Source organism: Pogona vitticeps, chromosome 1, assembly GCF_051106095.1.
Source record: "Pogona vitticeps strain Pit_001003342236 chromosome 1, PviZW2.1, whole genome shotgun sequence".
Classification (NCBI taxonomy): domain Eukaryota; kingdom Metazoa; phylum Chordata; class Lepidosauria; order Squamata; family Agamidae; genus Pogona; species Pogona vitticeps.
Genome location: NC_135783.1, coordinates 263,812,546 through 263,834,502, shown reverse-complemented (window position 1 = coordinate 263,834,502; position 21,957 = coordinate 263,812,546). Strand labels below are relative to the sequence as shown.

At 41.0% G+C, this 21,957-nt stretch overlaps 1 protein-coding gene across 2 annotated transcripts in view; it reads left to right on the top strand.

Moving 5' to 3' along the window:
* TRIM66 (tripartite motif containing 66) overlaps positions 1 to 16,205 on the top strand; it is a 74,796-nt gene extending 58,591 nt beyond the window's left edge. For both annotated transcript variants that reach the window (XM_078383913.1, XM_020789960.3), the window contains exons 14-20: positions 588 to 762; positions 2,294 to 2,598; positions 5,490 to 5,628; positions 7,032 to 7,106; positions 10,320 to 10,472; positions 13,616 to 13,837; positions 14,127 to 16,205. In XM_078383913.1, coding sequence (XP_078240039.1) covers positions 588 to 762; positions 2,294 to 2,598; positions 5,490 to 5,628; positions 7,032 to 7,106; positions 10,320 to 10,472; positions 13,616 to 13,837; positions 14,127 to 14,186 — 1,129 coding nt within the window. In that variant the 3' untranslated portion in view covers positions 14,187 to 16,205. The remainder of the gene's footprint in view (positions 1 to 587; positions 763 to 2,293; positions 2,599 to 5,489; positions 5,629 to 7,031; positions 7,107 to 10,319; positions 10,473 to 13,615; positions 13,838 to 14,126) is intronic.
* The last annotated feature ends 5,752 nt before the right edge of the window (positions 16,206 to 21,957 follow it).

Sequence of the window (21,957 nt, the reverse complement as noted above, 5' to 3'; positions counted from 1 at the left end):
TGTTGGCTAAACTGAACATGCTCCCTCCAGCCCTTCTTCAGGGCAGACTTAAGGGAATCCCATGCCAAGCAAGACGCTGTCTTCATGAAAAAGGATCCCCTGAATTTCTTGTGCATACACTTTAAGACTGCCCATTTTATGAACAAATCAGGAATAACCTAATCCACCCTCCGCTGAACAAGTTCCAAGGCCACTCTTCCGGTTGATTAGTACAATACTACTTATCAGACCAAAACCCTTATAACCACAGCACAGGTAGCGAAGTTTTGCCTACCTGCAATGTGTAAGAAGGTGGAGTTTGTCCTGGTTACCTAATCCCTCAATGTACCTATCTCTCTGTAGTTCCTCTCATTATTGTACTGTACTGTATACCTTTTTTCTGTATGGGTCATATGACTGCAATAAATTATTTAAAAATAAATTAATTATGAGGTTTGAAGTTTTGTTCCTGAAATGTTGGGACAATTAATAACAACTTATTAAAGCATTTTGATTAGCCATGTAAAAAGGCATCCTACCTGTCCTAATAAAAGCAAAATTCTTAAAAGCACAGATAAAGTCTATCTAACTTTTAATGTTCATTTTAGAGTTCATGCCAAAGATGCCAAAATCCCATATGTGCGACTGGAAAGACTCAAGATATGCACATCAGAGTCAGGAGAGCTTCCAGTATTTAAACTGCAGCCCCAGAAGAACCAACATGATGGGACTTTCCTTTTGATAATTGAATGTGGTACTCAGTCTTCAACCATGTCTATTAAGGTAATCTCAACTGGCTTGTTTATGATTTGTTTTTCTTTTCATTCTGTACTCAGAATGTATAACCAAGCTAGCTGATGACCTTGACTTCACTGTTTTTAGGGCCAAACAACACATGACAGCAAGATTGTTTTGAAAACTTTGGTTCTCTTGAAGTTTTAATAGAGGGGGCAAGGGAATGTTTTGGTCCCATGAATGGGTGGGGCTTGGGAGATCTGAGTTTTAGTCCCCACTGACTAATGAAATTTACTAGTTGGATTTGAACCAATTACTCTTTCTGAGCTTGACCTCCATCACAGGGTGTTAGATTCCAGTGGAAGAAAGTCAGGATCTAAAGGTAGCAAAAAAAACCCAAACCAAACCAAAACAAAACAAAAATGAATAGATCAGATTAGATCCCTATAGTTCTGTGTGGAAAAGTTCAGCACAGAGACTGCATGCTGTCCCACTGAGATATTTTGGAAACCATCTAGGCTTCCCCAAGCCTCCCCCATGCCTGCCACTCTATCATTCGAAAACAGGGAAAGAAAATAAAAGAAAGAAAAAGAGAAGAAATGGCTATTTTTACTGCTGCAGGCTTCCAGAAGAAGTAGTTTTCACTCTAGGAGAATATGGCTATGTGTCTCTCCTTTTACCTCCAAAATCAAAACTGCTGAGTATTTCTGGCCTTATGTGGTATGGTCTGTGCTGTTTTGTTGGGGGCCAAACATCTGGCCCACAGACCTGGCAATGTTGCTCAGTTCTGACAAGGTACTGTAGATGTTTTCACTTTAAAAGAAGTAAGACCAATGACTTCAATTGAAGAATACCCATGGGTTGGATCCTGAGTTCCAGGAACAGAATTCCAAAAACTGGATACTTTCGTGGGCAGTAGAGGAGGCAAGGTTTGCTGATCCCACCCATTAATTTCCCCCTATTCCTCTAAAATGTGCTCTAGAGCATTGAGGGGAGGTGGTGTCAAGGGAAGAAAGAACTGGCAGAAATTGCCAATACACCCCGTTTCTCCAGGGTGAAATCTGCACTGGATTCTGGGTCCTTCCACAAATGGAAGGAGCCCTTGTGATCCCAGCCAGGATATATTGTTTGAGGTTCTTAAAGTTAGTTAATTGTCTTCTCAGAGGCAGGCAGCATTCTTCTAGCTGTGAATTCAAAATAGAAGGAAAGGCCATTAAAAAAACCTCTTTCATATATATCTGGTATGGGGCTCTGATGTTTTGAAGGGCATGCCGCCATTCAAGCTTCAAAATCTTAGCTTCACTAATTAGTTGGTTAATCTATCAATTAAACCAATTAAAGCTTCGGGCATAATTTTTAATGACTGTAACTGGGGACAGTGCAAATATATCTGGAACCTCAGTATGCTTCCCGACTCCAAGGCTGTATCATTTGAGGGAATTACCATCAATAGGAATCTTTAGTCCCAAGCTGCTTGCCATGAGGAATTTATTCAGAAGCATTTCAGCTTCTGCAGTATTTCAGGTGTTGTCAGTGGAAATTAAAGGTTTCTTAATTTAGATTTTATTTTTATTCCAAGGTCAATCAAGGAAATCCACCTGAAAGAATGAATCAGAAGCCCAACTCTGAAAATCTGGAAGAAAGAAGTATCCCCACAAACCAAGTAACTGAGCAAGTGTCACTTCCTTCTGTAGATCAGAGGCTCAGTAGTAGTAGTAGTAGTAATATGAAGAAATCAGGGCTCACTCAGAAAGAAAAATTACCTATCGAGAATGAGGACTTCTGTGCTGTGTGTCTGAATGGAGGAGAGCTCTTGTGCTGTGACTACTGCCCGAAGGTGTTTCATCTCTCTTGCCACGTTCCAGCTTTGCTCAGCTTTCCTGTGTGAGTACCTATGGAGCGGGGAATAATCTGTTGCATTTTGTTCCATCCACCTCCTCAAGGTCATGGTATGTGGTTGTCAGTGGTCCTTGTCAGGCTGAGTGCTTATCTGTAGGAATAGTCCTGCTAGCAGATTATCAGAGTGATCAATAGACCCCATTGGGTTGTTGTTTTTTTAAATGGTGCATTTTATTCTGTATTTTACTTGTGTTTTTAATATTGCTCTTAGTATGAGTTTTAATATAGTTGTTTAATGCTTTTAAAATATTGTAATCATTTACTATTTGGGTTTTAACTGTGTTTCTTTTAAATATTGTAAGCCACATTGGATATTTCGGGAGGAAGGCAGCATATAAATAGCTTAAATCAACCAATCAATTAATTAATTAATCTGGAAGCTGGGGAAAAACAGATGGTGGCAGGTATATAGAAACCACCATTTTACTGGTGACTTTAGGCCCATTTTCCTTCTGGGAGAGGCTTCACCTCAGGAAGAAATTGCAGAATTACATTATGAAGAAGGAGATAGTGCATGGGTCCCCAACCTTTTTCACCCTGCGGACCGGATGGGGAAGGCATGCACAAATGGCGGTGCAGCACTCATGCGGGTGCTCGTGCACGCATGTGCTCATGTGGATGTGTGAACGGTGGCACCATTTGCACCTGCGTGTGCACACCCGCACAAGTGCCACACCACCATTCACACATGCGCATGAGCGCGTGCGAAGGGGCAAACAGGCTTTGCGGGATTGAGTTTGTGCAGGGGGGTGGGGCGGGAGGTCTGTCTTTGTCGCCTGGTCTGATTCAGGCCATGGACCGGCACTGGGCCTCAGACCGGGGGTTGGGGACCTCTGAGATCGAGGTCCTTACCACATAAGCAAGAGGAGGATAGACTTGTTCTAAAATTCAGACTGGTACCTATGAAATTTTCTCCCCCCAAAGCCAATGACATTATTTTAGTGCAGTGTCAATGTCTGAAGTTCCCTAATGATTAAATAATTGATCCAAAATCCTAACATTGAACAAACATTTGCTGTCCTTCTGCAAGCAGGCAAAGGCCTTTCTCTTCAGGCAAGCTTCTCCTCAGTAACTAGCTACCTGTGCTTGGTTTTCAGATGGATTGCTATACATTACCACTTTGACTGTGTTTTCAGTATTACTTGTGTTTTCTGTTTTTGTATTTTCCATTTCTCAGATTAGTTTTTTAAAAGAAAAATTGTATACTTATTGTTCTTACTTTAATACTGACTTTTAATGATGTAAGACACCTCTTTATACGCATTGTCATCAACTTTAAATATTGTCTGTCAGTGTTGTAAGCCACCTTGGGTCCTTTTCAAGGAGGCAGGCAGGGTAAAAATATTTTAAATAGGTAAATAAAGAGTGGAAGTGGCATTGAACTGATTCAGATTGCTAATCTTTACAGGTAAGATATATCCCGTACAAACCTCTTTTATTTGCTTTCATGCTTCATAATTTATGATTTAGGTGAGGATTTCCTGCTTTGGCAGAGAGTTAGAACTCTACATTCCCTTCCGTCCTTAGTCTTCTTTTAATCTGTGATTCTCATTTAGTGTATGGCCAGGCCAATTAATTGTGGTATGCAGTTGAACTTTGCTTTAATTACAATGTGTATTTTGCAGTTTTTATGGTTTCACACCATATGTTATACAAGCAGTAAAAATTAAATTTACTATTATTATTCCTTTTACAGTGGTGCCTCGACTTACGACCATAATCCGTTCCAGAAGATGGGTGTAACTCGAAATGGTCGTAAGTCGAAGCACCATTTCCCTTAAGAATACTGTACATTGAAACCCCATTAATCCGTTCTGGCTGGAAACCTTTTTTTTTTAAAATAATAATAAAACACTGCAAGCCCCATAGGAACATGCTGCGGCCAAAAAACAAACACACCAAAGCAAGCAAACAAACAAAAACACAGCCAGCTACAGCATAATGCCATGGGGCTGGGGGGAAAAGAAAACCCCACCACCACACACAGCCATCCCCAGCGGAACGCAATGGGGCTACGAAAAAACACATAACCCCCCCACACACACAGCCAGCCCCAGTGGAACGCCATGGGGCTGAGGAAAAAAGACAAAAAACCCCACATAAAGCCAGCCCGAACGTGATGGGGCTTGGAAAAACACACACCAAAACACAAAAAACATCACAGCACAGAAACATAACCACCCCCAAACCCAAACCTACCCTGAAAAACAAAGTAAATGTACTTACTGAGGAGCAGCAAGCAGCACCAAGCAGTCCGAGCCTCCTCCAATCACACTCACTCTAACCATTGGGGCAAAAGAGCTACAAAGAAGCAGCCTCTTCGCCTACCAGCGGTTAGAAAATTTGAATTCCCCGCCTTTTTCCCTTGCCTTTTTCCTGTCGCAACTCGAAGCTACGGCCACAAGTTGAAGCAAAATTTTGCGTCCGGAGCTGGTTGCAACTCAAAATGGTTGTGAGTCGGGACAGTCATAAGTCAAGGCACTACTGTATTGCTAATAAGAATGCAATGCAGCATGAAGTTCTTACTAATGCTGAGGGTGAGAACTTGAAGTTTCAGAATAATGTTTAGGTTTTGTTTTTGTGAATTATTTTGTCTTAAGCATATTATTGAGCATATTAATTCCTAAAAAACATGTTAATTCCTGAAGAACATGGTCCAGCTGAACTTCTGGCGCATTCATGACCATGGCCTTGGTCTGCCTGTAGCAACTGGTAAAAGAGAATTCTTCCCCAAGATGGATCAAAATCCTATTGCTTAGCATAGTAAATCATCCTAGAGTAGTATTTATCAAGACATCTGATGTTTATGTTTTGTGTCATCGATGCAAGCATCTGCAGCAATAATCTGATGATGTGTTGTTTTTCCTGTTATTCAGAGGTGAATGGGTGTGCACACTTTGCCGCAATGTGGAGAAGCCGGAGGTAGAATATGACTGTGAAAATACACGTTTCAACTACAGTAACAAACTCATGACAGGAAGAGGACTTTATGGCCTTGAGGATTGTGACCAGAAGGTAAGTGCTAATTTTTTGTTATTGTTTAGTCGATAAGTCATGTCCGACTCTTCGTGACCCCATGGACCAGAGCATGCCAGGCCCTCCTGTCTTCCACTGCCTCCCGGAGTTTGCTCAAATTCATGTTAGTAGCTTCGGTGACACTGTCCAACCATCTCGTCCTCTGTCATCCCCTTCTCCTCTTGCCTTCACATTTTCCCAACATCAGGGTCTTTTCTAGGGAGTCTTCTCTTCTGATCTAAATTGACTAATTTAGGCCTGTGAGTTATCTTTGTCGTATCAATTTGTGAAGGTTTAGAAATCAAGACCTTGCTTCCCTTGCAGCATTTGATTGAATTTAGTCTTATTATCATTTACAAAGATTTAGCTGGGAATTATGTTATGAACAAACTTTAAAAAAATAAAAATAAATCCATGCATTTCATTATAAAAATGCTGAACAATAGTTAGCCAAGAGTCTGTGTGTTCTTTAGAGCACAAGCAGCTTGTGATTGAATGCCCCCCCCAGATTTTTGAGGTGATGCATCATCATCATCATCATCATCATCATGTATTGTCACTGAATGTATACACACCATATACACATACAATGAAATTCACAAAGAACACTCAGACAATACCAAAACACACACACCCTCATAACAATCCCAAAACCCAGAACTCTGCCTAAGAGCACACAGTATTCACAAGGCATCCCCCATTTTTGTCCATAAGCCACCCCTGCTGTAAAGCAGCTTGATTTAGAACAGGGAGGAAGGTAGAGATGGGCACGAACCAAACTGCAAACCAGACATGCTGATGAACTGGGCTCATTTGTGGTTTGGTTCATGACCCAGTTCAAGGATACTGTTTTACCAGAGCAAAATGAATCAGCAAACTTTTCCACCCACAACACTTTGTTTCATTTGGCAAAAGGGAATGCCCATCTGCCCACTGACCCTGTTGCCTCCCTACCTGCTTCTGCTGATGCCCCTGCCTCCACCACCATCCTCTGAGGCAGTGGGCTCTGCCACTGCCCATCAGCTGGGCAGTGGGACATGTGCAGAGGCAGCAGCCTGCTCCTGGCAAGGAAGCTGGGCCATTGTTTCTGAGCATGTGCCCATCACCCAGCTGATAGGCGGGTGCATGTGCAGGCAGAGGACCCAGCTTCCCTCCCAGGAGCTGGCTGCTACCTCTGCACATGTCACACTGCCCTGCTGATAGGCAGTGGCAGAGCCCACCCCAGCACAAACCAGAAAAATGAATTGTGCACCAGTTCATTTTACTGCGGGTTTATGATGGTTCGTGGCTAACCACAAATCATTATGAACCACTGGTTTTCCAGTTCATGCCCATTTCTATTGAGTCACATTCATGTGGCTCGTATTTAAATCAAAATTAACTGTAAACTTTACACTTTACAGAAGTGTGAGAAGCTGGTACTTTCCCTGCTGTGCAATAACCTGAGTCTTCCATTCCACGAACCAGTCAGCCCCCTGGTAAGTTTTACACAAGCTGTAATGATCTTATTAGAAATATTTGTGTACCATCATATCCTTTTCTCTGAGCTTGGAAATAATGTATTAAAATCAACACATTAATGTAAAGTTTGCCACTTTTTCAAACAGGAGGGGGAAATTAATCTAATGCTTTAAAAAGAAACCTTTAGATGTAATATTAACTTAGTTTTAGTGAGTGAAATCCTGTTGCTTAGCATAGTAAGTTGCAACTAAAGCAAATTTATTGAATCAGTGGGGATTTGGTGAGTTGACTCCTTAATCCATTGATCCAGTGGATGTATGGTTAAGATTTACCGTATTTTTCGCTCCATAAGACGCACCTTTCCATAAGACGCACCGATTTTTTAGGAGAAGAAAACAGGAAAATATAATCTGTTTTCTTCGCTCCATAAGATGCACAGACTTTCCACCCCCCTGTTTTGTGGGAAAAAAGTGAGTCTTATGGTGCAAAAAATACAGTACTTACTTATTCTATGCATGTTTATCCCAATTTCTTTTTCACAGACACCCATTCACCATTCAATTAGAACTAGCTTTATATAAGTGATTTTTAACCTTGGCACTTCAGATATTTCTTGATTTCAACTCCTACAAGCCCTAACAGCACACACAACGGGCAAAGTTTCTGGAAACTATTGCCCAGTGATGTTAGGGGACCATCGCTTTCCAAAGAACTTGTTATTCTCTGACAAGTCAGAAATGCACTTCTTTTAGCAGACCATAACTGAAGCCTTATTTGAAAGTACAGTCTTAACGAAGTCTGCTCATAAACCCAGCCTTTGACATTCTTCAAGGAATGTGAGGCATAAAAATAAATTCCTACCATATCCACAGCTTGATGAGAATGCCTATGGGAAAGTCACATAATTACAAATGACTAGTTTCCAGTCTGCCATAAATAATGTAGTTACGAGTAAAACTTTTGATTTCACATTTTGGGCAGAACCAGGAAGGAGACGAGTAAGTAAGCTGAGGTAGTTGTTCTATCTTTGAGTTGCTTGAAAGATAGACAATGGGACTAATGGAGAAGCTGTGGCCCTAGGAAAATGGCTGGAAAGGAGAAGTCACATATCCTTCTTCTGAAGCTATAGGTTTTTCACCACCTTCACCTTCTCATCTCTCCCCCAGTACAAGAATGAAGCAGGCACATGATCTGAGCAGCAGCAGAAATGACAAATGTCAGATGTTCAGAAGTGGTGGGACTGATTTCCCCACACAATCCCTATCATAAAATATAATGTATAATTAATAAATTAATCGTGTGCTATCAAGTCTATTCTGATCTAAGGCAATCCCTTTGAAGATTTTCTAGATAGAGTGTACTCAGAAGTGGTTTACCATGCCCTTCTTCTGGGGGGGGGGCTGGGACTGGGCAGCTCGCCCAGCGCTACACAGGCTGGCTCTTCTCCCAGTGCAGAATTGAACTCCTGACCTCTGGTTTGCAGCAAGACGCCTAATTCACAAGGGTTCAAAATGTTAAATCAGTTATATTAGAACTTCCCCAAGAACTGAATTAAAACAATTTTAATACTGTTTAAAAGAAGTACATGAGAAATTGAACTTCAAAGAAAAGGAGACTCGTTAGCAAAAGAAGCATGTTTCAAAGAAATATGCATGCTCACTCTGTGATAACCATGCAATACAGCTTAACAAATTTTTATCATGCATAAACTAGAGCCACATCATAACTTCAAGATTAAATAAAGCAAGCCTCAAGCTTGTGTTTCCATTAGCGTGTTATTAAATATATCAAAGAACCCTTTTCTTGTTGTAAGATGTTTAATAGAACAGCTACCTCAATGTCAGAGATATTTGGGGGAAGGACCATCCAAAACAATCCAGCATATTTACTCTTTAATTTGCTGGTTTTGTTCTAAATGCAAACTTTAAAAATACTGCTCAAATGACACTATCCATGGGAGACTGGAGATCAATAAACCTCAACTGTATGACAGGGGATGTAGTAGGAGACTTCCTAAAAATGTGAGGAGTCCATATATTCAGTCCCTAGGCAGCACCCTGTTGGCAGACCCTTTCATTCCGGAAGTACCATTGTACTGCTTCAGACACAATTGAAAGGAAGAATTGCATTAGTATCTCTTCCCCACCCCCCGGGTGAATTTGGTAGAAATCGGTTACTGTTATCCTGTATAGGCTGTCACAGCAAAGGACCTGGAGGAGCTGAGAAATCTTTTTCTTAGATGATACGTTGAAGGCAAGTGCTCAAAGAAATGATTGTGTCTGTGCAGTTAGCCTTCTTGCATATGTATGTGTCACCCTCTCTGGGTGGAGAAAATAAATGCTGTATTAGGATACACTTCTTTCCCCAGACTAATTATTTGCACATGTATAGAAATTATCCTCTCTAGTGAACATGTGGATTATGGGAAAATATCATCACAGGAAAAAATGGCAGGTTGGGGAAGGCAGTAACAGAAAGAGCGCTTTTGAAGGAGCTGGTAACATGTGTGCCGTCATGAATCAGTGGTGACAACCTGCAAACCCTTCAGGTTTAAATGTTAACAACAATGAACTAATCTCCAAAGTTTCTGATATTTAACACTATTTAATTAATTTTCATATGTAATGTTCTAAGCCACTGGTTCTTAACCTTGGGTTACTCAGGAGTTTTGGGCTGCAACTCCCAGAAGCCTTCACCACCAACTGTGCTGGCTGGGGTTTCTGGGAGTTGCAGTTCAAAAACATCCGAGTAACAGTGTTTAAGAACCACTGTTCTAAGCTGTGCTTTTTCTTAGCCCTTTCTGTGTTCAATTCCTATTGGTCTCCTAAGCAACAGCCATATTGTCTGTTCGCAAACAGTGCCTTGCTTTCTACAGTGCCTGTGCCTGTTTCAAGTAACTGCTCAGAGTTATCAAGATCTTTACAACAGTGCTCTCAGATGGATAGTCACAGCTTCATGGTGTTCTTTCCCATATTTTGTATGTATAGTCATAGGACTACTGTATGTAGAAGTACATTCATAGCATACAATCATATTTCCCCCTCCAAGCTAAAGAACGTGAGCTCTTTTATTTTTTCCCCCTCTAAGGAGTGGAGGAATATTGTTCTTTGTCTGATTCTCTTATGAGTCCTATCATTTCCATTTCTTAACTCATTGGTGTCTATATGGGTGGAGAAAATGCTTATAGAGTTAAATCATTTATTAAAAATACCAATGAGATTTCTTTACAGGCTCGCCATTATTATCAGATAATTAAAAGGCCTATGGATTTGTCCACTATAAGGAAAAAACTCCTGAAAAAGAACAAATTGCATTACTCCACTGCTGAGGAGCTTGTAGCAGATGTACGCCTTATGTTCTGGAACTGTGCAACATTTAACTATGTAAGTACTTCTCAGCTCCAGGAGTTCCTGGATGAGATTGATTATCTACATTTCAGCCTGGCTTCAGGCCTGGTTACGGGATGGAAGACTGTTCTGGTTGCCTTGGTGGATGATTTATGCCAAGATTTTGACAAGGGGACTATGTCCCTTTTGGTTCTGCTGAAACTCTCTTAAGCTTTTGATACCATTGATCATAATATTCTCCTGGCCCATCTCTCTGAGGATGGGACTTGGAGGCACTTGTTTTACAGTCCCTCAGGTCCTTCCTAGAGGAGAGAACTCAGAAGACGGTGTTGGGGGACTCCTGTTCAGCACCCTGGCCACTGGCACTGCGGGGTCCCTCAGGGTTCTGTTTTGTCTCTTATATTATTTCATATCTACATGAAACCACTGGGAGAGATTGTCCTGAGTTTTGGGAATTGATGTCACCAGTATGTGGATGATGCCCAACTCTATCTCCCCTTGCCATCTAAATCTGAGGAAGCTGTTTCAGCTCCAGATCAGTGCCTAGTGTTAGTAATGAACTGTATGAGGGTGAACAAACTGAAACGTAATCCAGACAAGACAGAGGTGTTCCTGATCATTCAAAAGGCAGATCGGGGAACAGGGCTGAGGACAGTGCTGGATGGGGTTACTCTTCCACTGAAAACCCAGATGCACAGCCTGGGAGTACTCCTGAATTTGCCTCTGAGTCTGGAGGCCCAGGTTTTAGCTGTGGCCGATAGTGCATTTGCACAGTTAAAACTAGCTGTGCCCATTCCTGGAGAGGTCTGATTTGGCCATGGTGACACATGCCCTAGTTACATCTTGACTAGATTACTGTAATGCGCTCTATGTGGGACTGCCTTTGAAAAGTGTTAGGAAACTACAGTGGGTCCAAAAGCAGCAGCCAGATTGCTTCCTGGGTCTGGACACAGGGATCACACAACCCCCTTGCTACGGCAACTCCACTGGCTGCCAATCTGTTTCAGGGCAGAATTCAAAGTGATGGTTCTAGCCTATAAATGGCTGGGGCCCAAACCATCTCAAGATCATCAGGAGAGGGCTTCCTCTCGGTCTTACCACCTCCACAGGTGTGTTTGATGGGGGCCCAGGCTTTCTCTGTTGCTGCTCCCAGACTCTGACACTCCCTTTCACAGGAAGTTGGGTTGGACCCATCTTTACTGTCCTTCCGCAAGCAGATAAAGTCCTTTCTCCTTCAAGCAAAATTTCCCTGAGTGAATGGCTGCCAAGTGGGTTTTTTAAAATGTATCTTACTGCTTGGAATGTGTTTTGGTGTTGCTTATTTTTTTTGCATTACATTCACTGATACTTTTACTACTGTATATTCATTGTTACTAATTACTATTTTTTACTTGTTGTAAGCCGCCTTGGGTCCTTTTTAATGAGAAAGGTGGGTTAAAATATTTTAAATAAAGTAAAATAAGTATCTGTCATCCAGAAAACAGCCCACAGAATTACCTGTGCAAAGATTTTTCTTTTCCTGTCTTTGTCCATTCCTCGTGATAGGGTAAGGATAGTTTGGTTTATTGTTAGATCCTTGCTGTCTATGAGATAAATTCTGCAGGATTTGGCATCTTTCCCTTCTTGAGGTATTAGCCCATTGCTGTAGGTTATCTGGAAGTACCCACACTATAACCTGGATCAGGGGGAGATGACAGACAAACAGGTTGACTTAAGTGTCTTGTCTCCCAGTGGGATTGTCTACAGTTGTTTTAGGAGTTTTCTGGTATTTTTGTTGTTGTTGTCATTATTGCTCCAGATATGTATGGATCACCTTGGAATTTGCATCCACACATAAAGGAGAGTATAAGTTGTTTGATATACTGGGTTGTCATTAGAAACCTGTCTATGCACAGCCAGAATTGCTCCCTGACATCACAAATTGTTCCCCTTTTTGCCTGGCTTCTATGTCCTCTTGCCATCTGCTTCACATTCTCCTCTAGTTTTTACCCATCGACAGGGTATGGAGATTGACCAGCTGAAGAACACCTGTACAAAAATGCCATTAAATGACACCTAGCCACAAACTGTGAATCAGCATGGAGCAATGCAGTACTTGGGTCCACATGAGCAGATATCCTTACTACAGCAACTCAGAGCAGTGTAGAACAAAAATATGACACTACTCCGTGATGGTGTAAATTCCCTCCAGATCTTACTCTTGCTTTGATTCTATTGACACTAGTTTTGATTCTGCATTGTGTGGATACCAGGATGCAGTACTGATATCTTGGGTGTAAGGAAAATTGAACAAATTTTCATTGTGGATTGACTTGAGATGTCCTTTCTAAGTATCCACTGGATGCAATATGAAGATTGGCACTTGGGCTTTATTTCCTGGTTCTTCTGGAAAAATCAGTATAGTCCTTTATTAGAGACTAGTAGCACCATGTTCTTCTCCACAATACCTTTCAGTATGCCTCCATACTTAGAAACCAGATGTAAAGGCTTCTGTAACCAAGTTCAGGAATCCCCCCCCCCCACCGCACAATGTTTCAATGCATTTTCTAAAGCAATAAACATGTATTTTATACATGGTAATTTGCCTAATTAGAAGCTTTTGAAGATTGTAACCTAGGTTGCTATAAACAGAGCACCCATTTCCTGTACCCTGCTAGTATAAATACCAAATGTTCTCATATTTCTCAGTGCATTCTTTCTGTTTATTTTGTGTATTAATGTAAGGAAAATAAAGGGGGTCACAGCTGTAGCAACAGAGAAAGCAGCTCAGACTAAGTTAAGCACCACACTATTATAACAAATTGGGGGACGTGGTGGTGTTGCAGGTTAAATTGCAGAAGACTCTGTGCTGCAGAGTCAGAAGACCAGCAGCAGTAAGATTGAATCCACGCGACAGAGTGAGCTTCCGTTGCTTGTCCCAGCTCCTGCCAACCTAGCAGTTCAAAAGCATGCAAATGCAAGTAGATAAATAGGGACCACCTTGGTGGGAAGGTAAAGGCGTTCCGTGTTTAGTCACGCTGGCCATATGACCACGGAAACTGTCTTTGGACAAACGCTGGCTCTACGGCTTGGAGGCAGGGATGAGCACCGCACCCTAGAGTCGGACACAACTGGACTAAATGTCAAGGGGAACCTTTACCTTTACCTATTATAACAAATTATAACAACTTCTTTTGTAGCCTGATTCAGAGGTTGCTGAGGCTGGACGATGCCTGGAGATATTCTTTGAGAGTAAGCTCAAGGACATTTACCCAGAAAAGCAGTTCTATTCCTTGGTAAAGCAAGATGATTCTGATTCAGAGGAAGTGGATCATGAACAAACCAAAGTAGCTCCCAAAGGATTCCAGTGGCCCTCATACAGACAAGAGTGCATCCAGCCGAAAAGAAGACGACGGCATGCAGTAAGAAAACAAAGTCAAAAACACTTGATTCTTAAGTGGGCAGATCACAAAACTGATTTTGTGGATAACTATTGATGCTTTGACAGTATATTTGGGAATGAATTACACTGGAAGTAGAGAAGGGCGATGCTTTCAATAAACTGAATAGGAAGATGAGATTCATTTGTAGTCACATGAATAGATCAGTAGGAACAAATGAGTGAGTGAAGGAAGATCTGTCAAATAGTCTTATTTTGCTAAGTAAAACACAGTATAAAATAACGTTTAATTTTGTATCCTTTCTACACAGGACAGTGAAAAAACTAAAAGACCAATGTTTTGGCCAGCGAAAGGGCTTTCGCAGGTGTGACTTCTGGACTGCTGCTTGGTTTGCTGTGAAGAATGAAGAACAAAAATAATTGATGGTGTGACGGGAGACAGGCAATATCAATTACGTGTTTCACCTGAACTTCACACTAGTGGTTGACCAACTTCACTTACATATCCTTTGGGGAAATTACGTCTTCAGCATAATGTAATTTTAGTGGGTCATTGCCCAGCTATCTGTTTTGTCTAACAAGTTGTATTTACATGAATGTTTTGGTTATATACAATATCAATTAATAATAAAAATAGGATATTTGTTATGCTTATTTAAAAATTATTTTACAAATTCTCTTCACTCTATAGATTGTAGCTCACATAGTCCTCTGGGAGTCTTACCATCACAGGGCACTACACATACTTATACTGGATTAAAATCAGGAGCCATTTTACCATGGATATCTCAGTCTGTCCTCTCCTGTACTGAACAAAATAAATGCCACATTTATCTGGTATGAATAATGCACTTCCTTATGCAGCTTCTAGCCGTATGTTGTCTTGTTGATATGTTGTGTAACAGAAAACATAACCCTGGGAATTCAGTTGAAGCAGTGACTTAGGAGGTTGAGTTTAACTGAGTTGTTTTGGCTCTTTGTTTATAGGAAGACCAGCATACAATGCTGAAAAAAAAATAAGTGAGGGCAGAAATATGTATTATTATAGATGACCTGTGATTAAAATTGAAAACATATTAGAAATGTGATTTAGGGTCAAATTGCATGTTAATAAAAACATCTATTTCTTCTTCTGACTTGTATCGGCAGTCCAGGGTTGGAAGCCTTTCCACGTTACATCTCTAACATCAGAGGTACAAACAAAGCTTTGCTGTCTCCCAGTTGACTGGTTATGAAGCAAAATGAAGCTAATTTGCTAAATGTGGAAGGGTGCATGCTGTTTGAAGAAACGGCAGCTTTCCACCTGAGGGAGTGTTGCTTCTAGCGACATGTTTACTGTATAACCTATTTCAGCCCTCAGGCAAACTTTTGTATTCGAAAAAAATCAGACTTCAGAGGATCCTATTCATATGCTCTGAAGATCAATCACCAGATAAGCTAATCTGCAAATTAAGTTGAGGTGAGAAAAGTTTCCACTGTGCATATAGATATGCCCAGCAATTAACTTATTCCTTTTTCTAATCACAGGCTATCAATAATAGTTTGCTTCTGCCCTGAAAGACCTGCATGCAGAAATTATAGCTTTTAGTTTCAGGGAGAAGTCTGGTACAGTTCCTTCCTACTCAAGAAGAATAGCTATGTGCCAGAAGTGAACCCTTTGCTTCACTCTTTGGGGTGAGGCTATAGCTTGGATGGCTATCTGACACCAGGAACTCACATGATACCGGTGTTCAGTTTATTCTAGTCCTGTATCTGACTCGTACAGTGCTGTGTGTGTGTGATCATGGAGCCAGGCTGCATGGCATCAATTGCTGTACAGATTTCTGAGACATTGTTCTTGCCTTTTCTTGGCCTTCTTTCACCCTCCTAATTTGACTGGTATACTGTCAAACTAGAAGCTATACTGTCCATGATTTCAGGTGCAGTTGTTTCAGTTTATATAATGTTTGATACCATTCCTCACATCCTGTACTGATCACATAGTGCTCTGATCCACACCATTATCTCCTCCAGCTTCTTTAATCCTAATAAGTGAAATATTTAAAGCATACTATTAATGGAGACTGGGTGTGATTGCTGGTACACTGGTGCAGTCTTCTTATATGTCATGTGATTCTTTAAAATGAGAATCCTTTTAAGGCCACCAAAGTGTAGTAATTTTCCAGGTATTCTATATTCACTGTAAATTTATCAATTTTTTCAGCACAGTCAATATAAATCTATTGAATATGGTATCCATGGATGTTATAATAGAGAACACTTCTACTGAGACTTTATAGAAATGTTAGGAAGACCTATTTTTTCCAATGTTAATATTGTTCAATGTTAATGCTGTAGGAACATGTTGTTTCTTTTCCTATTGTACAATAAACCAGTCATTGAAAAAATAATGTAAAGTGTTAAGCTAAGTTATTTCCCTGCCAATGTTCTCAGTGAGCATTCCATGTTTAATTAACAGGCAGTTCATATGCAAATCTGTGAATAATGTCAACTCCTGTGTCCTTGTTTTCCTTTGCAGAATGACCTTGACAATTTCAGTCACCCAGGATTTTGCAAGCTTTTGCCCAGATAGCAAAAGGTTCAGGAGCAAACTTAATTCCAAAAAATGACACATGCACCCTTCACCAGTATCTCAATTACACAGCATTGCTATTTACAACATGGACTTACACTCTGAGGGTAGATTAACTGACAGTGTTGGCACTCCAGTCAATGTTGACTAACACTCCTGTCAAAGCCTTTGTCTCATTTTGGCATGGAAAGAGGAGGGCTGTTGACACAGTTGTTCCCAGTGCCACAGCACCCAGTCAGCTCTCTAGTTCATCAGCAAGTTTGGGGCAATGAAGAGGGCAGGACAATGACTAGAAGGCAGATGGCACAGATCTGACGGTGATTATGTATAGTAACACATGTAACAACACAGTACCATGCTTATGTTACGGCAATGGTGATAGCAGAGCTATTTCACTTTTCCGCCGCCATCACATTCTCAAGTAATCATCCTGCAGATGGGAGAGCCAAGGGAGAGAGCATTAAGTGTTGAGCAGACACACAGAAAGGAGAGGGTCACAACTAGTCAACTAACAATAGGCAGACCCAAGACCTGTTGGAGATGTGGAGATGTCAGCATCAGGCCTCATCACTTGTGGACAGATGCAGTTGTCCAACCTTTCACTTATTTGTTAGATCTGGGGCCATGAAACAGAATCCTGGTCCTCCAGCAACATACTTATCAATCTATTGGCCATGAAATGGAGTCCTGATCCTGCATTCATAACTTGGAGACTATCCTGATGGGACCAGATCCAGCATGCACCTACCCACCTAGTGAAACTGGTTAGGTCAGAACTTGGCTTCAAGGATAGGACAAATGGTCTTGGTCCTGTGAGCACTTACCCAAGGAGAAAGGGAGGAAAACTATATTTGGCTACAATTATCCATGTCCCAACTGGATTGCTGTTGCGCATTATAAGTGAAGCTGGCCATTAAGAAGAGCTGGAAGCTTCAGCTAGTTCTGAATTTGCCTACATGAATTCTGACCACCTTAGTTAAGTGGAGACGCAATAAACACATTAACAAAGAATTACATTTCCTGTTTTTTTGACTTTGGATCCTGATTTAAGGAGCTGGTGTTTACTTTTTTTAAAAAAAATATTTTATTAGTTTTTCAGTCTATATACATTCAATTCGTGCTTGTTAAACATCGTGTTACATGGGTTGCTTATAATTATTATTTTTTTGCGCCTTGGTGTCTTCTTAGTAGTCCCTTCAAAATCTACATATTTTTAAACATTTAACCATTCATGTGTGTATTTTAGTATACAATATTGGTTACTATCATAATATTGCTCCCATAGTACACAATTTTCTCAAATCCTCTAATAATATACCTAATAAAATTAATTCCAAATTTATATAATTTTGAGGTGATTTAACTGACGAACTTTGTATTTTACACCAATAATAACTGAATATCATATAAAATGACACTTTTTCCTAAAATAATTAGGGGGAAATTGAGAGTCATTTTATACACAGAAGGAGGCAGAGGCAAAGGAGCACTCGTGCGTACTCGGGCACATCTTGCTGCTGCTGGCACTGCTGCCACCCATTGCCTCCTTCAGTGCAACTGCCAGGGCTCACATCCAGCTTCCGTCACTGCCCTCCAGTGTTGGAGGCGGCAGCAGCAGGAGGCGGAGGGAAAGGAACACTCTCGCTTGCTTGGGTGCCTCTTGCTCCTGCCCATTGACTGTTGCTGCTGATGCCCAAGTGCCTCCTCCAGAGCTCCCATCACTGCCTTGTCCCCTCCAGGGGCAGAGGTGGCAGCAGCAGCAGGAGGAGAAGGAGGTAAAGGAGCACTTGCACATGCTGCTGCCCATTGACTGCTGCCGCTGCATCGCTTCCTCCAGCACTCCCTTCGGGAAGGGGACAAGGTGATGGCAACGTGAGCGGGAGGTGAGCCCCGGCAATCGCAACAGAGGAGGTGATCAGGCAGCAGAGGTAGCAGCAGCAGGAGACGGGGGTGGAGGAGCAGTTGCCCAGTAACTGCTCCTCTGCCTTCAGCAAGGGTCAAAATTAGGGGGGGCGTCTTATACATTGGGGGGGTCATATACACGGAAAAATATGGTAGGTTCCTAACACATAATAGATGCTATCTAAAGCATTTTATATAGATTTTCTTTATATAATTGTTTAGCCGTTTGTATCTCCGCATTTTCTATCATGTCTATATCAATATCATATCTAATGTATTTTCATTAAGTACTATTTTACCTCATCCTTATATCTAGCTTCAATTTACGTTAAGAACCACCATGTTATGTCTGTACCCTGATTAGTGATCCCTTATTTTGTTTTATTTCCTTTTTCTAATATATAGGATATGTTCCCTTACAATTCCAGAAGTTAGGTATATACATGCTTTTAATGTTGAAGGCTACCTTAATATTGTTTCCTTTTTCATCTTTCTAAGTAACTCCTTCTCTTATTTGTCTTTTCCCAATTCTTGTTTCTATCTCTATAAAAAATCATGCCTTGTGCCACCCAAAAACATTTTATACATTTGATCTATCTCCAATAGATCTTCCAGGCTCTTTTTAATTAGGTCTGCTGATTCTCTCCCCTTATCTCCCTTTAGCACATCTAAAACATTCCTTGGCTCCAGGGTTAGAATTAGATCTCCTGGGTTTTCTCTTCTAATTTCCTCCAGCCCCTCTTTTGATTGGCATACATCATCCACCACACTCTCATTTCCTTGTTCATGATTCCATGTCTCCTGTTGACTGTAGTTTTTCTTCAACTGCTCTATGAATAATTTTGCCTCTTCGTTGTGGGATCTCACTATTTCTAAAATTGCTTGAAGGGTAGACTTTGTTTCATCCCAAAATTGTCGTTGTTGTGGCATTATGTCCCAGATGTCAAATAATTGTATTCCAAGTGAAAGTTGTCCATATGCTTAAAGTAATCAGTCCAAATACATGAATACTTGCTTTCATAGGTCCACTTTAATAGATTGATCATCTTAAATCCAGCCTCAAGACATAGAGAGTTTTTCCTGCCTAGAGGCTCAAAGTCCAATCAAGTTCAGAGCACAGGTTACAGTTTAGAAGTTCCACTTTGGCTGGATTAGGCTTTCTAGGGTTAATGTATCTGCAGTTTAGTTCCGTCCTCAAAAAGAATGGGAATTCCAAACAGCCATAAAGTGTTCCAGGTCATTGATTCTAGGCTTTTTGCCAGCACCTTAGATAGCTGTTACATGTAACATAAACAAGTTTAGTTTCCCAGAGTTGTTGCCAATGATATTTTCAAGAGAAAGATTCTTAGAGTTTATAACGACAAAGGAATACCAAACTTCCTTTCTTGAAGTATAATTAAATGTCTAATTAATGTCCATTTTTTTCCTTGTGTCTCCCTGTGTCTCCTCCTCTCTCCAGATTCACCGCTGCTCAGTCAGTGGTGGGGGATAGAAGAAACTATTTCTGCTGTGGAGATTGTCTTGTCCAGGGATAGTCATAAAGCAATACAGTTAAAAATTGTTTCTCACCCAGTAGTAACACAATGTTAATTAGGCTGATTTATCGCTTCTCCATTGCCAACTGCTGACGACTTGCAAGCAAGCTAGTTCAGCTGCTTGTTTCCACCCGCTGGTTGATTGGGGAGTTTCCCAGACCAAATGTGGATAAGGGCTGTTGCCCCTGTGATCAACAGGCTTCTCCCCCCCAGTTCACCACCTCTTTGGGGTGGTTTTTAACCCCCTGGGGTGTCCCAAACAGGTCAGAATTCAGCCTACGGGACAGAGCTCCGTCCTCCTCCTGCTGTCTCATCGCAGCATCAAGCTGGAAGTCCTACTTTTAAATCCCCAAATGGCCTGAGGCCCAATCACCCAAAGGCACAACTTCCCCATGTCATCCTGCCTAAGCATTAAGCTCATATCTTCATATGAGGCCTTTCTCAGCTAGGGATATTAGACCTGTTAATGATGTTATTGTTGTTGCACTTCTACCCTGCCTGTCCATTACTCTCTAACATTCAAGGCTTACCATCAACAACACAATAAAAACGCTTAAACCGTTTATTCATTGGATCATTAAAATCAAATAAAAGTAAAGGTCATGATGTCATGTTTGTAGAAAAGCTTTTCTGTGGTTGCTCCTCACTATGAAATGCCTCTGTAGGAACATTCAGTCTTCTGGGTGCTGTATCAAGTCAGATTTATTTGCCTAGATATTTTAGACAGATTTTAACTAAACAGACAACACTTCTATTTGCGAAGGCTTTCACGGCCGGGATCTAATGGTTGTTCTGGGTTTTTCGGGCTCTCTGGCCGTGTTCTGAAGGTTGCTCTTCCTAACGTTTCTCCAGTCTCTGTGGCCAGCATCTTCAGTGGAACAACCTTCAGAACACGGCCAAAGAGCCCGAAAAATCCAGAACAACCATTAGACAACACTTCTGCTTTGTAAAGCAGAATTATAATAGAGAGCATGGTGTCATTGTTCCTGAATTTAAATTAGAGATTACTTTCAATTTGTCAGTCACTTTTAGGGGCCCATATGGTATACACCTGACTCTATATTCAATGCAATTTACTCCCAGTTAAATACGTCTAGGGTCAAAGCCTTAAAATAAAATTGATGTGTCCTGAAAAGTAAACTCAATTCAATTCAATTCAATAGACGTCTTCCTAGCAAGTGTACATAGAATTAGGAATTCAGCCTTAAGAGATTTTAAGGTCAGAACCAACCAGTACTTGGAACTGTGCCCAAAAGATAAGAATCCAGTGTAGGAATTAGATCACTGGTGAAATATGCCTCTGGCCACTTATGTGTTCCAACTTATTCTTTTCATGAGCCAGACAGTTGTATCTTGCAGAAACTGCAGCTTCCAAGTTGTCCTGCAGGGCATGCTGGGTCATGTGTGGTCATAGACACTGTTCCTTGCAAGCAAATTCAAATGTTTGTTTTGCAATTGAACTGTTAGCATCTATAGTAATATTTATTTCTTGATGGACTTAATCAGTAAGGCAGAAGTACTACTCTTATTTTTGTATGTTTGCATCCGTTTAGATACTGAAAAAAGATATGTATTGAACCTGTGAGCCCCTTAATGACTAAATTCAAGAAAACAGCAAAGCAGCCCCATGACATTTTGCTGCCTGAGACAAAATAACACATGACACTCCCCTACACATTTATGTCAAAATATGTAGTGTCCAAAGCAAGCCAGATTATTTTAGGACAATCTTACAAAAGCCTCTCCCTATCCCTGGGTGAAAATAAAATAAGAAGAAGTTAACTAATGATTTCCTTCCTTTTCAAGACACCTAAAATCTGATGCTTGAGATTAACACTTCATCCTGCTTAATGACAAGACCAACTCTGAAAAAGATTATTTTCGGTAGTTTCTAGGACAACCTATGTACAGTGGTGCCTCCACTTATGACCATAATCCATTCCAGAAAATGGACATAACTTCAAATGGTCGTATGTCGAAGCACCATTTCCCATAGGAATGCACTGAAATGCAATTAATCTGTTCCGGCCGAAGGAAAAAAATCACACACACACAAAAAATCACTGTAAGACTCAGTGGAAACATGATTAATCCCTTCCGGCTGAAAGGGGAGGGGGGAAGAAAAGCAATCAA